Raw genomic sequence first — 18353 nt, forward strand, 5'->3', positions numbered from 1 at the left:
CACCCCAACTCCCTCTCCCGGAGCCCCCCGGAGGGCGCGTGGGGCTGAAACACGGTGAGCTCTATTCCCGGAAAGGTGCCTGTCCTGACAGGACAAGCGGGCCCTTTAATGGGCGTCCACGGCCCGGTATAAGGCCCCCACTGTTGGGGCCGCGCCGTGCGCTACAGCACAGACATGCAAATATTTCCAGTGGTAGGCCCAAATGGAAAACACAAACATGCAACATCGAAATTAGCACGGAGAGAGGGAGGAAGGTGGACAGTTAAAAAAAGAGAGAGAGAGAGAGAGAGAGAGAGAGAGAGAGAGAGGGAAAGCCCAGGCTCTTAAAATGAAGACACACACACACACACACACACACACACTTGCTGAAAAACACGGTGTGCTGATGAGGACAAACATGTTCATGTGTTCCCCAGATGTGCTACGAGTGTGCCGAGACAATCACAGCAGACATGTGCACCAGACACACAGACAGCTAGAGACAGATAGATAGATAGATGGATGGATAAATGGATAGATAGATACAGTGGATAGATAGATAGATAGACGGATAGATAGACGGATAGATAGACAGATAGATAGATAGATAGATAGATAGACAGATAGATAGACAGATAGATAGATAGACAGATAGATAGATAGATAGATAGATAGATAGATAGATAGATAGATAGATAGATAGATAGATAGAGGGTCAAAGCTGCTGTGGTGAGTCAACACCTCAGCTGTTGTTGCACATGACTTCACGGTTAACTTCTTGGCTGAACCCAGACAGCTTCTTCTGCCAGCCAGCCCCAAACACCATCCTAAGGCTATGGTTACACTCTCTGACGTCTGCAGCAGGGGTCCCAAAACCCACTCAGCCTGTTGGCCAAGGACCGTCCAGCTGTCACCCCCCCTCTAATGATGTCAAAGCAGCGTTAGAATGACGTTGGTACAACAGAATCAGACCTTCGGATAAGAAATGACGCAATGTTCGAGGCCCCTGAATGTGTGGGAAAACTTCGGGACACACACTCATCCGCACTTCATGCTGTATGTAATGATTTAACGAGGTGAGCCAACAGGGACACTTGTTTGAAAAGTGTTGTCAACTGGCAGTTACACATTAGTGCTTTAGTGCGTGTACATACACAAACTGGAGACTTACTGGAAGGTGCGGCACAGGAAGGGGTTGAAACTAGCGCCGGACCCCAGCCCTTCATGTTGTAGGCTGACACCTGGACATAGTAGTAGGTGCCCTGGAAGGACAAGACATGGGACAATTAAGGCATGACGGCAGACACACAGACACACATACTGATGTTTATCTATTTATGTGTAAAACCATATGTTTGTCAATCCTCAGTTCCCTGTGTGTGGAGGGCGAAGGGTCTCTGTCTGTCTCGGTGCCCAGTATGCAGACAGCCGGCCTCTGTCTACCCTTTCTCAGCCAGATCAATCAAAGAGCCGCCGACACTTCCTGACCTCGCCTTGACCCCTGTCATGTGACAAGAGTGAGCTTCGGCTGGCAGCAGGGATCTTAGAGGGGAAAGGCGTTTCACTCACACAAACAACTAAGGGAGCGTCCATTTGTCTACACGCCGGCTTAAAAGAGCCAAACATAAATCAGGTGGCAGGCTACCAAGCTGTTTTTTTGTTTCTCTGTTTTGCAACTGTTGTTTATAAAGGGTCAGGAGCCAAGACGTTCAAACAGCAAATGCTGCGTTTTCCAATTGTGTTCGTAACAGGGTCATAACTCTGTCAACCCTATCAGTCAGGACGGATATTGACAACAACTTGAGAGTTGAGTTTGATTTATTCAATAAAGAAGAGTCACTTGGGAAATGCTTTCAAGTGATGCCCGAGCAAATGCCTCAAGCCTGAGAGTAAATAATGTCAGGGTTCTTTATGCAGCAGAATAGCTTTTAAATTTTTTATCTGTCAACACCAACAGCTGGAGAAGCGAGAGCTTAGTGGTTCTTTGTGTTGCTTTGTCACCGATAAACTACCTCATAGAGCGTGAAAGAAGTACATAGTCCATCAATGCAGAAAGTTCTTGAACTTTGAAGAGTGGCTGCTGCATCCCGTAGGAGACATTTGGAAACATTTCATCCTGATGAAACAAACAAGTCACGTTTGCATTGAAATTTCGAGCAAAGTTCGAATGGAAAGAGTTCCAATTGAATGTTTTGGAGTACATAAACTGTTTTCTTCACCATAACATGGCAGTAAAGGCAACGTTAGACACGGCCACAACAAAGAAGAAAAAGAGGTCGACTTGGCCAACTCCATTCATCTACCAGTGAAATGGAGAGAGATGTTGAGGAATGAAATTCAGCTGGCCGGCATAGAATTGTTCTTTTTTTTTTTTTTCCTCACAAGGCAAAGTTTGTGAAAAACCAAGAAGAAAGCAGCCTTTGCAAGCTTGTTAAAAAAGGGGTTTCAACCTCCTGTTTTGCTCAAGCAAATGTAAACACTTTTTTTTTTTTTTTGCGAAATTGAAGATTCCATCAACTGTTTCCATCAACCTTTTCTGAGTCAATTCTTCCAATCGCCCATGAAAATACGTTGATGGAAACCCGACTGCTGATTCAGAAATTCCGGCATCACTTACAGAGGTGAGTCCAGTGATGTTGCACTGCAGCAGGGTGGTGTCCTCCACCACCAACTCCCCCAGCAACGAGCTGAAGGAAGGAGTGCTGCTCCAGCTCACTGCAAACAAAAATATAAGTTACTACAAAACAATTCTATGACTTTCGCTCATAAAAACAGACAGCAAACACTTGACATCTCATTCACACCTTGTCATATGAAATGTTTGGTTCCATGAGTAGAACTTGATTGGGTACTGACCTTTGTATTTGGTAACCACAGCAGAGTTGACACAGAGAGGTTCCTGGAAATCCACCCTCAGACTGGTGCTGCTGCTGACAGACAGCTGAACTACACTGGGAGCGTCCGGTGGGTCTAAGTGGAGAAACAGATGAGCGAGATGGCAAAGTTACTGCAGTGAGACAGACGGACAGACGGGTGATCAAAATGCAGACTTCCATCCTATCCTGCATATCATGACAAGCTCAAATGACACTTGCAGGTTTGCTGTGATGACATCATTCGGTCTGTCGCACAATACGTTGCTCAGTTTCAGGAGGAAAGTTTTTGTGTAGTGAATGCTTGTGAAATTGAGGCAATTTAGTCAGTAATGGATGGGAGCGACAGCAATAACTGACGTGTTTAATAAGACCTTCACACAATGTCAACTCAATCACTGGATGACAAGGCTATCTTACGCTGTGTTTCCATTAGCATGAGTAAGCAAAGGCGGATGGAAATGGCAACCATTTTTTTAATGCTTGTTTTAGGCTTTTTGGAAAAAGAGTAACAAACTAATCAGGATTTTGATTGGGTAGTAAACTTGACTCATTAATGAGCTTCATTACCAGCTTTGACGTGGATTGAGGAGATTAATGTTGCCTTGTTAGAGGGAGAAGCGATGGGAAAACTGAGTTCTTATCTCAATAAACCAACTGCTGATATTTGTAAAACAGTACTGATAGAAACATGCATGAAGAAATTAGGCTAAACCATGCTTGTAATAATGAATAAAATGACATCAGCTTCATTTTGGCATGTTGATTTACACCCATGTTTCATGAATCATGTTATCAAGTTAAATGACAATTTGAATAAGTAGGAAAAGATGTTTTCAAATCAAAGTAATGGGTGTAAGGGAGTTTTTTTTTCCTGCCACAAAATGTGTCACAAGAAAAATAAATTGAAGGAGGAATACAAGCGTGTTATGATTACACACACGCAGTCATGTGCTAGGCATCCTAGTGTGGAAGCCATTATCTCAGCCCAGACAGAGTGCCAGCACAGAAAGCGGGTGCAAAAAAAAAAAAAGAAAAAAAGAAAAGAAAAAGAAAACCAAAAGACGACTGACTGCTGGTGTACTGGAATGATCAGACGGGGGAAAACTTCCCTCAACTGTTCAGCATGTGAGAAATCTTTATAACTACCATCAAAGTTATTTTGAAACCTTACTTGCATGCTCAAAGCCCGTCTGCATGCGTCTGAAGAGCCGCAGCCTCCACTCCCAGGCCTTCAGCTGCCTTTCCCGGTCAGATCCCTCTCGCTCTCCGGGACCCTCGCTGCGAACTTGGGCCTGAAGCTCAGACACCCGCTGTTCAGCCTCTTGCACCAAGGTCGCCAGATGAACGGCTCGGCCTTCCAGACTCACAACTAAAGAAATGTAAAACATGGATTGATTGAAGAGATTTCCTTCTCATATGGTCAATGTCAAAATTATATGGACATGCAGAAAAATGCTGGATATTCAAACATAAAACAGTACATGTGATTGATTGCATTTCCTCAGTAAGCGTCGTTCAACTATCTGTCCTTTTTTGGGGATGACAGCATTAACAAAAATGACACGGAAAATGGGGCAATAAAAAGTATTCTTCATACCAAAGCATCATTTCACTCTGCCAAACTACTTTTCTGCAAAACTCGTGGAACAATTTTATCTATTTATATCATAAACCGCAGCTTCAAACAGCCTGAATCAGAGGAATATTTTTTCTAAAAGGGGGTAACGTGTTACTAAAACAATTTTTTTTTTTTTTTTACTTCAACACCGAACAGAAGTAGATGAGATGTATCATCCAATAAATATATTCAAATGTGGTTAGTGGTTAGCTGTGTATGAGCCAATTAAAGATTCCAATCTTGTATATAAACAAAAGTTGGTAACATGCAATGTAAAGCTGTTACACTCACAAGAGGACAGTAGCATATTGTACTTCTTTGGTGGCTGGTCATTCGTGAAGTGTTTGGGATTGGTGTGAGTCTGTGTTTAGTCTGTGTGGTCTGTGTTTGTTCATTGTAGATTCCACTGTTGAGCGTTAGATTCCACTGTTGACAGTAAGTTTAAAGCTCCGTGTCAAAATGTCCATCTGGGTGTTTAATTCTGCAGCTCTCTTAGTGTCTCCTTAGTGGCTCTGAGTCTCTCTTTGAATGTGAGTGTCTCCTCTTTAAGAGCTGACTTCAACTCAAGTTTGTCACTTTTATAAGAGGTAACGCTTCTCCAGGGATCGGGTTTTAAATTTGGGGTTCTACTAACGAGGACAGCTTCTAAAGGCTGTTTGGACTCGAGGATTGACTCGCATATTCTAGATGATTAAGGGTTGGAATCAGCTGTAACTCAACAAAAATAATATCGCTATACTTGGCTCGTGATAACGACAGTACCACGATACAGTGATTATAAGGTTGCGCTCCAGTTCAAGTAGAAAGCCAGAATTTCCCAAACAGAAATCTCAACCCTGGACTCACAATTCAAAGTGGATGTACCACGCATCCGTCAAATGAACGCATTCAAAACATAACGTTTTGGCATTTTCATGTCTAATTTTGAATAGTAAAGCGGTCTTGCACGTGATACTGTTCGTTTTTTTTTTACATTGCTACGATATTTATACGCGTTAAATACTGTTGTTATCAACGGCTGTCTACTGGAACACAGTCAACTTGGGCATGATGTCAATCCCAGTTCTGACATTCGAGTTCTAAGGTAACTCAAACACAGCGTAACTGATAGTAGATAATGACACTAGACTGCCACCTACTGACTAAACGTTAAAATCGTAGTGCCAGCAGGGCAGTGATCAGGCTGCGCCACTTCCCTTGGGCATTTCCTTCCTCCTCATTGTCCTTCTGTCATTGTGTTGCTGGGCCTGCTAACCTGTTAGCATGCAGAGCTTTTTCTTTTTATTCACCTGTCTTCTGTGCAGGTGTATTGTTCTCCTGGTCAATGAGTAAGTTGAGACGTAAATTTGCCCTCTGTTAGGAATATGTGGCATTGCCTTCTACCACTGCTTCATGGTTTAACAGTTACGTTGCTTTAGACTGGTCCAAGGCTTGACCCACACCACTTTTCTAAAATTGGCTCCCTTGATAAACAGAGTGAGGTGCATAACCCTCAATTTATGAATGAGAAACTGAATCAACCAGAACTGTCAAATAATACAAATTACAGTGCATTCATTGTATGAGTATTTGATTTTGCTCATGAGATATGGTACTTCTATTAGTATTTGGAATGTTTACTCTGTATATTTACTATCAAAACATGTACCGGTGATATAAAAGATTTTACGCTATTAACTATGAAACTGTAAATGAAGTGATTTTTGTGTGTGCGTGTAACACAGTTTTCAAGGTGCTCATTATACGCAGATGAAAATAGAGAATTAATATCCGTCTGAAGCCGTCCACTTCCTTTTTTTTAATCGAGGGACAGCTACAGTGAAGCCAATTTATCTGTTATACCTTATGATTTCTGTGTAACGGAACAAGAAATACAGTACTCCCTAAGAGTGGGAATTATGTACTTACAGACTGTGTTGTGGTGTTAGTTTAAAAAAATGTGACAACTGAGACAAGTTCAAAATGACAAGATGCCAAAGACAAAATGGCAATGGGCTGAATCACTTCACGACACCTGTACTGGCCTATTGATACTATATAGCAAGAGGAATTATCATGACATACTGCAATATCACTATTTTGTATAATTTAAATACTTCGCCCATAATGCTTGACAAAATTCTCTAAAGTTGCAATACAGAACCAATCCAAAGGTTTGGTGATGTGCTGCAGTCGTGCACTGGTAAATGTTGTCCTACCAGCAACGTCTGCATCGATAGAACAGACCAGCTGCTGTCACTGAAGACAACTCCTGCGCATTTGTGGCTAAACATATTGACCGGGTCAAACACTTACAACTAATGTTACATTTTCAAAAGCTCTCTTTGTGCTGGTAAGTCATTGGTTATGTCTGCGGTTCGTTTCTCATCATTTCCGGTAAGACGTGCCGTTGACTAAATGTAAGGGGGCGTGTGTTTGTTTGTAGCTGTCCAAGTAACTACTTGGGATTCAGAAATACCTTACTATGGTAGGCGGAGACCTCTGGTCTATGTCTGGTATTGCTAAACTAATTTTGATTTACTTTTCAAGACATTCTAGACTGAGAAACGTGTTTTCTCAATTTCCTCAAAAGCTCATTTAAGAAGCTCTGCCCTACTGAGAGCCACTGAGGGATTTATAATGGGACTATTAAGTTGCTCGAGAGAATTTGTTTGACTGTTGTTATCCGCCCTCCCCTGTCTCTCTGGTAACCACGCGCTGTGAAGTCAAACACAAATCAATAAGCATCAGAATCAGTTGCTTTCAAAGTTCAGGAACGTCTTTGATGTCAATTCTTCTCAGATGGAGTTTGATTAGTGTACGCTTATAAAACAGAAGGCAAGCCTTTACGTTCCTCATGTGCTGTAGTTCTGCCTCTCTCTCTCTCTCAGTTGTTCACACACACACACACACACACACTTATGACTTACACTCTCTCGTGAGTTATTTGGGTTCTGTTGAGAGAGCACAATCAAAGAGCAAACTTCAGTAAACACTACTTTCCATTCAAGTGTTTTCAATTTAATGATACCTTTATAAGACGTCTGGCTCAGCTTTGGAAAAGTGTGTGTGTGTGTTTGTGTGTCCACGCGCACGCACAAGTACAAACACAAACAGCCTCGGAGCCGTACTGGCGAGTTCTAATCATTAACAGAAGAAGGGAGCAGAGGCTCAGCAGATCATAGACAGTGAAAAGTGCTTAGGAATATGACTAATATTGCATCACGATTACCACCCCTTCATCATGTTGAATATGTTTTCACTGCTGGCAGAAAACAGGGCGGCTTGTGAGTTTTGTCAGTAGTGTGTGTGGATGAATATATTACTAATGCGCACGATAGGAGATTTTGTGGTGAGTGATGTGTGACTCGTTGCTTTGGGAAACTCCTGCGGTTTCTTTGGTGGCATCTGATGTTGCCGTGGCGGCAGCTCTGGCTTCCCTTCAGGGTGGCTACATAAGCTGCTATCAGTTCTGCTGACGACTAAGTGAACTAGTTGTGAGTAAATGCCCGCTCTCACTCTTTAAATATCACAGAAGATTTGGGCTGCTTAATGGGGATGTGAAAAAGCTGTCAAACTCTACAAGGAAAAAGATGTTAGAGACTGAGCACGTACCAGTATGATTGCCATTGTGGTCAACCTAAAATCAGATCTGGATATTTTCTTTAGAAAATGGAGAAAACTTGAATGTCTTTCGATAATCTTTATCCCATTGTATGGAAGCAATAAGGTTAGCTTTTGGCAATCTTTGTTGAATTCCTGGAACTCCCCGCCAGAAGAGAATGTGGACTCTATGCTTGATTGTCGCAGCTGATGCATCTAGACAGTCGGTGTTGTCCAAAGTGCCCTTGAAAATGAAGTTTTGATCTGTTCTTTTTGGAAACATTCAAAATATTTAAACTGTGAAGCTACCACAGGCAGGTCCTCTTCCATTGGCTTGATTTGACTTGGGCTTTGGGTCTACTTGGACCCAAAACAGAAGATATTTCGACATTGGTCTGACTCTGTTACGCTGCAGTTACACCCCATAAACACTAGTTGGAGATTGGGCTTGTCAAAGTGTTGAGTTTCTTTTTGTACTTCCAACATTGTTGGGTGAAATGGAGCAAATCGTTTTGGAGGTTGAACTAATTAATTGAGAACAGAGGTGGAGATGGTCTGGAAATGCATAGAAAATGTTACACTACAAGGCGGCACGGTGGTGCAGTGGTCAGCACTGTCGCCTCACAGCAAGAAGGTTCCGGGTTCGAGCCCTGGCTCCAGCTACCACGTAGGCTATGAAGCGACAGGTACCTACGGCATTAACACAACTGTAAATGAAGCTTTACTCACAGTGGGGGCTCTCCTTGGCACCAGCTCGTAGCAACAGCTTGGCCATTGGTACATTGTTGGTCATGATGGCGATATCGAGGGGCAGGAGGCCCTCACTGTTTGGGGTGTTGAGGTCCAGTTCCTCCAGACTGTACTGGGAGAGAAGCAGCTGTACCAAGTCCAACTCTTGATGCTCCACTGCCTCAAACAAAGCTTCATTACTCTGGAACTGGAACACAAAACAAAGTTTACGGGAAGTTCAATAAGAATATTACAATTTGGGGAAGTTTGGGCCGTTTAACTTATATCAGTAAATTTTGACTTTTCCAAAAACGTACAAATCTCTGGTCCAACACAAATCCACAATTCTCTCTTGATTGCTTGTTTTCTAACTCCGCATTAGTAGAGATGAGAATGTGTGTGTGTGTGTGTGTGTGTGTGTGAGAGAGAGAGAGAGAGAGAGAGAGAGAGAGAGAGATGCTACTACCTGATATTCTATGGCCATTCAACACTGTTTCCCAGACTATCTTTAGACTACAATGTTCTTGTGCTTATTATTTTTTCCTACTTTCTCTCTGACTTACGATGGTGGTTTTGCGCAGCCTCTCCTTCTCTCCTCCCCGTCCTGACACCACACTGTCCTCCAAGGCAGGGGGGTTGGTGCCCACACGGAACTTTCCAGACAAGTTGCGGTACAGGCGGCGAGCCGCACTTGGCGAGGACAGGCTGGCTGACTTGCGGGCTGGGACCGGCTGGTGGGCCTGGTCCCCCCTCATGGGCTGCGTCATTTTGGCAGAATCAGCCCTGGAAGAGGAAAAGGTGGATAGAAGACAAGGTGAAGCTTGACTACATTTACACTCTCCTCTGCACATTTAGAAAACTGAAGGTAATTCACACTGTAATGTAAATCAACTGCAGATCAAATCAATAGGCAACACACTGATATCCACTTACCCAAAACCCAAAAATTCCTTATTCTGGTTTTGCCAGGTTATCAGAAATACCAGGAAAAACAAGTTTATCAGAGGAATATTCAAAAAAAAGAATCATATCAATTGCATCAATAATACAATCAAGCAAAATGATCTCCAGCCCCCTGGGAGGGCTTCAAACACCTGGCTGACAACTACTGATCTATGGCATGGTGATAAATTACATTGACCTGCCAGATGGGCACCATGTTGGCATTGTCAGCTCTCAGTTGCGAGTGCCATGTAAGTCATCCTGCACTGGCAAAGGCAGCCTGGTAGTTGATTTGCCCATGCTGCTCTTAAAAGTCTTGTTTTTCTAATGAGTTTCTAACAGATCAGCGTTTGCACCTTGTGTCTTGGCATCACTGGTATGACGACTATGCTCCCTCGCCATTCCCAACATGGGAACCATGTAGATCAGCCGCTGAAGGACATGTTAGCAAGACTCTAGAGGTGATGGCGACAGACTGTGATAGCTGCCATCGAGGCGGAGAGATAAATGAAGACTTCAACAGCTTTTTTCTCCTTCGCTTGCTTCCTTTCTTTCATCTCCTTATCACCTCCCCGTCATCTCCTAACACGTCACAACTTCTCTCCAGTCCATTTTCTCTCTTTTTTCGCTCACTTCTTAGCCAGAAACCTCCATGTTCCTTTATGCAATTTTTCTAAAGTGGAAAGGTGTAAATGGGCAAAAATCCATTCTAAAAAATATTTCAAACAGGTTTCATCTAATTTTTTTTTAGAGGCATTCTCATATAGGTCTAGCAGAAGTGCTTTCTTATCATCATCCCTCCGGAAAACATCAGCTGAACTGCAAAAATGTAAATGCTGTTCTTAAAAAGCAACGGTTTGAACAGGGGTAGAAGAAAGTCAGTAAAGGTTGAGTCAGGCTGGGCAATCATGCCATATGTCAAGAAGTATCACAGGGGCCAAGAACAAATTTGTCAAGTTGAGAACATCTGTAGGAAAAATGTTATTTATATTCCGGCTCCGCTATGGACGTGTGAGCCTACACGAGCATGCATACACACACAAACCCTCCCCCAACACATGCAGTTCGTACAACAGCTGACAGCGGCACACATTGTAGATGTTAAAGCAGCCCCAAGCCCCCGCAACAAGCCCTTTTTCACAAGCCGATACACCTAAAATACCCCCGATCCCCGTCCCTTCCCGCTCTGTCCCATCCATCTCCACTCCATCCCGTAATAGACACCTTATTTTAGACATCCTCATGTTCCCGGCTGGGTCTAACCTATTCCAGGGTTCCAGATAAAGCGTGGCAGGTATTTGGAATAATTTTTCCATGGGCCTGGCCCGGAAGATAAAACAAGAGATATATTTGTAATGCGTGTGCCGTATCCCATTTCAAAGAGAAAGCCCATTGGAATCCAGCCCCAGGCTTATTGTTATTTGCCTGAGATGGAACAGACGACTTTTTTTCTGTCGGCAGGACGGTGCCCCATCATTCTCTGACGACATTAGGGAGTGTACGGTGTGGTGTGTGTGTGTGAATGTGTTTTCAAAGAGATGCTGCATCCTACATGTGAGATTGTGATGTAATTCGCCAATGACAACTCGCCTACCCTTGGGAAAGTTAAGAGCTCATGCACTGGCGATATAAAAAGCCCACCCAATCATGCTCTCAAGTAATTCAGAGAAATGATTTGGAATTAAAAGGTAAAAAAATATATTGCAAAAAAGACAAAAAGAACACGTGACTTCACCTTTTAAACTAATATAATGCACTTTATGGACTGTCTTTTTGTCCCAAAGAAGGCAGCCAGTCTTCACGTTGTGGGACAAACACACACACAAAATCCACACACTTTCCTACAGTTTTACCACTTTTTGGAAGCAGGAAGCAGTTGTTCTGGGAAAGTTTCAAACCAAATGCCAAGCTCCATGTTTGGCCCCCGATGAATCCCACATCAAATGCACCAAGTCTGCAATCATGCAAGGAGACTGTATCACCCTAACAGACAATTAACACCATACACACAGCATCCCCTTTGTTGGTTATATCAGCCTGTTTACACCAACAGCTTGCTTCTCTAGACAGTGAGTCACATGTAAATAATATATAAAGCATGCAGACGCAGTCTAGACATTAACTTTCTGTTCAACCAAAAATCAAGATGGGAAAAGACCTGTGATTTCAACAAAGGATAGTTCCAAGTGGTCCCAGTGTTGCTGAAATGGCTGCGCTTGTGTGAGTTTTATGCAAGCTCAGAAGGAGCCACAAATATGCACGTAACAGCCAAAAACAATGGAGGGCAGAAGGGTATCTCAAGAGTAAATCTGCGTTTTGGCAGCTGAGTGGAAAGTTTATGTTGCAAAATATAAATGACGAGGTTTCGGAGGAGCGAGAGCATGAATTCAACAGCCCAGGATTAACTGTGCACACAGTCGCTTCAACTGTCAAGACTGATACCCACATTTTAAAACCAGCGCATCGTGATGAGCTAGCAATAAAATTATCCACAGCTACTTTACTTCTGTTGAGCTCTACTGGGTCAGTTTTGTCAGAAACAGATACATATTTTCCCTCTTCATCATCATCACCAGTGGGCTTTCTTTGACTCATTTTTTTCTCATTTTGTCATTCCTCTAGAAACCTTTTTTTTCTTGTCTCTCTCTCTCTCTCTCGCTAGCTCACTCACACATATACACACGCATACACACATGCATACACACACGCGCGCGCGCACACACAATTGGATTTGGTTTCTCTCCCTCTGTCTCTCATGTGGTGTAATGCCTTTTTTTTTACATTTGTTGATGCAAATCAGGGTCTCTGCAAATGCAAATACTCTAGAGTGGAATTTCTTTTAATGTTAGGGTGAGTTCATAGAGGCAAAATCTCTACCTAAACGTAACTGGACAGATGTAGTGAATAATGCAGGTATGCTTAATATAAATGGGAACTTTTATTGAAGCTATAAACAATGCGGGTTTACATGTTGCGTTACACTATGGTGCACCTTTAGCTATGTGTGCGTGAACACGTGATAAACATGGAAGTGCCTAGAAAGGACATTCTAGAGATTGCTGTCCAAATTAGTTATTACAAACATTGGTGGCTGGCAAATAGAGGGCGCTACAGCACTGCACTCCTTGAGCCACCAAATAAGAAATAAAATATATGAACAATAATAATGATAAACTATAAAAATGTTATCATACAATGCAGCTAGTGTTGTATAATGCAAAAGATATGTAAAATGCAATGCAAAATTGTTATTAAAAAGGTTTTTCCAGCATATATATCTCAACAGCTCCGCAGAAATGGCAACCTGTAATTTCCCCCATTGTTTTTGCTTAACCATTTAGCTCAAATCTGGCGGGTTTCAGCAGCATTGTAACAAATATTCCGGCAGACTGTAAGCAACATAATCTACTTTGTTGCTGTAAAATGAGAAAATAAAGAAATTTTAATCACAGTACAGGGTGTACCTGAAGCTCTGACTGCAACGCGTGTGAATGACCAGAAGATAGGCAGTCCTCAGGTACCATCACGGTTATAAGGGGCAGGGAGTTACAGTAGCTCAAAATCTCTTATTTCACAAGCATTTTAGCTGGTGAACGTAGTAACTTTCAGTTTTACATGATCTGAAATGCCTGGCTTCAAAAGTACTTGAGCGCACCTCAAAAAATGTCTACTTTTCATGAGCATGTTTGTTTAGAGTTTACTTTCTCGGCACCTCAGAGAACTCCACTCCCATCCTTAATGTCCATTCAAGTTTCCTATTTGTTTCCTCAACAAAGCAAGATCCAGAGGGACTTAAATGAATAAACTTTTTCCATGATTTTTTTTTTTTTAGTACCTCAGCCAGAAGTTTATTTTTGGTGCCGTCTGTCTGCACATCAACTGCAGTGGATGTTTTTTCACTTTCCAGATTTTTGACACCACAAACAAATAATTGATATAACTGTGTTGAGCAGTCTCTCACCGTATAAAACAGTGACATAACTCAAGCCATTATCCTGCATCTCTAATACTGAAGTGCATACGTGGGTGGCAAAGCAAGATGTTTGTCAAAGTGTTAGCTGTAGAGCTGTGTGCATCAATCAATTAACTGATTAATTGATCAAAAGAAAAATGACTTGAATATTCTGAGGATTGATTCATCGTTTTATTAATCTTTCTCGAAGCAGTCTTTGGGATTTGGACCATTTCATGGATGAAAGAAAAAAAATGTCCTGACATTTTACCAATTAAACCATGAAAATATTCTTTAGTTGCAACTTTATTTCATATTGGATAACATAAGAAATGTTTGATATGCAACTCTTAAGTAGTCTTAAGTCGCCTATTTTTTTTTCAATAAATCATACAGATATGTTAGCTGAAAGTTAGCGTCTTTGGCACAGCCCGAGAAGAAAATCTTTTACCAGGCGCCACTGGAAGCCAACAATATACTTATGTTAATTCAGGGTTAAGTGCAGAGAGCAAAGAATGCAAATGATATGGAGCTTTAAAAGGGGAATATCAGTTTCTAAGAACTATAAAACAAATAAATAAATAAAATAGTTTTCTACCAAATGAGCACTTTAAAACAATACAGCAATTCCTCAACAGGCCTGGTCAACCACCAAGGAAACACATTTTCTTTGCTACGTGTTTCTGTGTGTGTTTTCGACTGTATTCATGCACAAATGAGCATTTCTATAAGTTGACATATCTTACACCGGTTGTCTAAATAGGTCACATAAAATATACACAGAGGTGGAGGTGGGGTAAATGAATGGAAAGACATTGTAAAAAAAAGAGAGACAGAGATGCCAAAAAGGCAAAGAGTGGCACCAGAAGGACAGTGCTCAGTGAAAACAGGGAGGGAGAGAGAGAGAGGGAGAGAGACAGAGAGAGAGAGGAGAAAGTTGCAAAACTCACTTGCACACACACATGCAGAGACAGAAAGAGAGAGAGAGTGAGAGGGAGAGAACGCTGGCTGCTCTAAATGTGGCTTGTAGAAGGAAATTCTGAAATCTGAGTCTTGGCACCAGACAGGCTGGAAGCAGGCAGGCTGCTGGATGCACGAGGAGAGGGAGAGAGAGTGTGAGTGAGAGAGAGAGAGAGAGAAAGAGAGAGTGAGAGAGCGAGAGATGGGGGGGCTTTATAACGAGATTCATTTAGGCGTCCCCTCTGTTTAGCTCTTATCAGCTTATAGGCAATGTGAGGCCATGCCAACACTGTGACCTGTAGCTCCTCGCTCAGTTGGCATGGCAACACAACAAATGCACACACACAGACACAGACACACCAACAGACACACACAGACACACACACACGGATGCTCAAGTATTAAAACATGGGCATGCAACACATGCAAAGATTTGACATTTTTTATTGAGGAAAGTATCAGGTGTGTGTGTGTGTGTGTGTGTGTGTGTGTGTGTGTGTGTGTGTGTGTGTGTGTGTGCGTGCGCGCTCTCACACTTTCATTTAATCCCACAAACGATTGGGAAGCAAATGGATTATTCTACCAGATGTTGACTATGTATTCTGACCAAGAAGTAATGTACCTGATCAGCAAGAACATTAACACAGACTTGTGGTATTCTAATAATGCTCATCTGATAACGAGCAGCCTCATTAGTGTGGAGAGAACATTCTCCGTCCTGTTGCACCACAGGCAGCAGACAGTGCAACAGATACCAGACAGGATAAAGCCTCAGATTGTATTGCTTACACCAGATTTACAACATCAAGACCATATTTTTCCACTGTTGAGTCATCCAGTTTTTTGTTAAGTCTCAAATTTTTTTGATATGTTGGGCTTAGTGCTCTTTGGCTGGGCTGAGGTGATATTTTACAGCTTAAGTGAATCCTACGAGTGACCTCTCTCATCACTATCTTGTTGCTGCCTTTCTTAAATATCCCTTAAATCTAACATTAGTTCATGCACGTTTCACTTTAAAGGGTGAGGTGTGTGCATACTGGGGAAAGCAGCAGCAATCTGTGAATACTCAGTGTGAACTTTGTAGATGTACCAAAAGAAGACTATGCTACATTATCCCACACAAACCCTTCATCTCTCTTTTTTATCCGTCTTCCCGTCTTTCTTTTTTATCTAGTCTTCTTCTCATTTTCTCCCTTGGGAGAGAAGCAGAGAAAGAGTGGGCGGTCCGCTGTATGTTTAACCTTTGAAGTGGGCCTGCTGTGCCGAGGAAGGCTTGCCACCTGTTGGCTCTGTGTGTGTGCATGTGTGTGCGCGCAAGAAAAAGTAAATCTCTCTAATTTTGATGAGCAGAGACAACAGCGGAGTCACCATGGGGATGTGGTGGCGGGCAGTTGCTGACGTTCTCAGGAAAGGGAGGGGGCTTCTAAGGTGGGATCATACAAACATACACACCACCCCTCCTTTACCAGAGCCTTGGTGACACCATGTCTCCCACGGCGATCGTGGGCCCAGCCTGGGTGGCTCCAGGCCTTCTGTGTCTCTCAGTGTGAGTGTATATGTCACACCAAAGGGGTCCCTGCTTGGTCCGCCATATGCCACCCACCCAGCCAGGAAGAGAAGAGAGGGGGGGCGGAGGTGACCCCTGGCCACTGAAGCCACCAGTTGGCCCATTCTCTCAGTCACACGCCGGCCGGGCGCCATGTTTAAAGTCCCACGGCTGTTTATCTGGGATAGAGATGGAGGAACGTGGATCGGTAAGGGGGGGCTTCTCTCCTGACTGTGATAGATCCTTTGAAGGAAAACAAACATGCATGCTCACACGCACACATATGCACACTTCTATATGGATGGGCGGGTGGATGCACAGACAGAGGAGAGGGCAGTGGCGTCACAGCATGCCAACACGTGACAGCAGTGTGTATGAGGGTACAATTTACAGACCAGCAATCACATATTTTTTCATTCTGAAAAGCTCATGCATGCCAACTCTACATAAAATATATCTATACATTCACAAAGCAAGTAACTTCAACTTAATGTAGAGAAATGAACAATTAGGTGAAGTAAGTTTGCATAGAAATGAAGGAAGGCTGAAGAGTTTATTGGTGTCATGAACTTCCCTGATGGATTTAAACACAGAAGCCTCAGATGAAGGTGTGGATCGATGACCGGAATTCAAGATGAGCCTGCAAGACCACAGCTGGACAAACTCTGACCAGCTTTAATCCTAAATTAGTCAGGGTGGACATGAGGAGGTGTGTCAACAAGTCAACAAGGCTCTGAAGTTCAGAAATGAATAGCTTTTTAAATGTCATCCAAATAAATGTCTTGTACTGATCATTACCTAAACAACAGTACATGTCAGTATGTAGAAATAATCAAAAAGTTGTTTTGTACTTGTAGTTGAGTGGTACTTCACCTCCTGAGCTGGTGGAGAAACCATCGGGCGGAAGAACAGAGAAATGTTTTGTTGAAGAAAGGAAAATTGTGTTTGGTGTCCTTTCCATGTTCGAACACTATGAGTAAAAGTGCGATAGACAAATCCTGACAGAAATAGTTCTAGCATCAAAATAAAGTACAGTAATGTCACGTAAAAAAAAGGCTTACTTCAGAAGCAAGACGATTTGAAACAATAACCCCAACTCACAGCTAAAACAACGACCTGCTCTTTCCTATAAGCTCTAAAAGGTCATTGTACTGTAGTCATCCCCTTTACTGTTACACTGTGATATACGACTGTCAAAGTGAGAACCTAACAAGCAAACTAAAGAGGTCAAATAAACTTTGGGGTCACTTCAAGGTTGAGAGTAAAAGATTAAGTGTGTCGCAGCACTTGTATTCCGTTGTTGAGTGACCTGACGTGGGTGTAGAGATCTGTACTACCTGAGCTTCCAATTTCAATCTGGAAACCATTTTCCTCAACTAGTTTCAAACCGCAAGCCTCTTGGGTCCCCAGCTGATTTTCTTTCTGCCTCTGACCCTGAATAAAACACACACAAACACACAGATAAAGTAGACAGAGGGGTGCAGTTGCCCCCCACCCCCAACCCCAGTCTTGGTTGTCTTTTATCATCTTATAAGCAGCACATGGAGCCGTGCTAACCCTCTGACCTAACAGCTGTCGGTCAGATCCACACGCACAAACGGAAACAAACACACACCGACCCGCCACACTTCGCTCCCATACTCGGAATTTCCTGATTTTTCCTTTCTCTTCAGCAGCCTCTTTTGCTGTCTCTCTTCATCAATGTTTCTGTCTTTTCATCTACCTCTCCCTCCTTCCTCACTACCTATTTCAGTCTTCTTCTCCTCCTCCTCCTCCTCCTACTCCTCCTCCCCAGCCCCTGTCTTTCTGTGTCTGTGTGCTGAGTTGAGGTTTGGAGTGGAAACCAGAGTATCAAGATGGAGACACACAGGACAAGAGGGAGCCAGCCTCGTAAATCTCCCTCGGTGCAGATCACAGCATCCAGATTCAAGAACATAGTGTGTGTGTGTGTGTGTGTGTGTGTGTGTGTAAATTTCACTACATGTATTTGTGTGTGAGTTCATGCATATCCATGACCATGCATGTTCACTGTTGCAAAAACAAGTTTTGCAATTATACAGTTGTGAATGCATGCATGTGAGTTAAGTCTGTTTGTGTTTATGAGTGTGTGCACGCGCCTGTGTCTGTGTGTCCAAGAAAGAATAGCTGAGCCTCTATCCAAAAGTAGAG

General features: G+C 42.8%; 1 protein-coding gene across 5 annotated transcripts in view; it reads right to left on the reverse strand.

The window, feature by feature from the left end:
- The window catches only part of ankfn1b (ankyrin repeat and fibronectin type III domain containing 1b), a 159764-nt gene that overhangs the window by 13308 nt on the left and 128103 nt on the right, over positions 1-18353 (reverse strand). For 4 of the 5 annotated variants that reach the window (XM_086194516.1, XM_086194515.1, XM_086194514.1 and 1 more), the window contains 6 exons: positions 9348-9567; positions 8785-8992; positions 4027-4224; positions 2836-2949; positions 2597-2694; positions 1151-1241 (listed from right to left, as the gene is read on the reverse strand). In XM_086194516.1, the coding sequence (XP_086050642.1) occupies positions 1151-1241; positions 2597-2694; positions 2836-2949; positions 4027-4224; positions 8785-8992; positions 9348-9567 (929 nt within the window). Of the gene's footprint in view, positions 1-1150; positions 1242-2596; positions 2695-2835; positions 2950-4026; positions 4225-8784; positions 8993-9347; positions 9568-17521; positions 17619-18353 lie in introns of all 5 variants that reach the window. The other variant, XM_086194517.1, reaches the window with a different exon arrangement.

Source organism: Aulostomus chinensis, chromosome 23 (genome assembly GCF_037954235.1).
Source record: "Aulostomus chinensis isolate RoL2024-O1b breed Wild chromosome 23, RoL_Achi_v1.0, whole genome shotgun sequence".
NCBI lineage: Eukaryota > Metazoa > Chordata > Actinopteri > Syngnathiformes > Aulostomidae > Aulostomus > Aulostomus chinensis.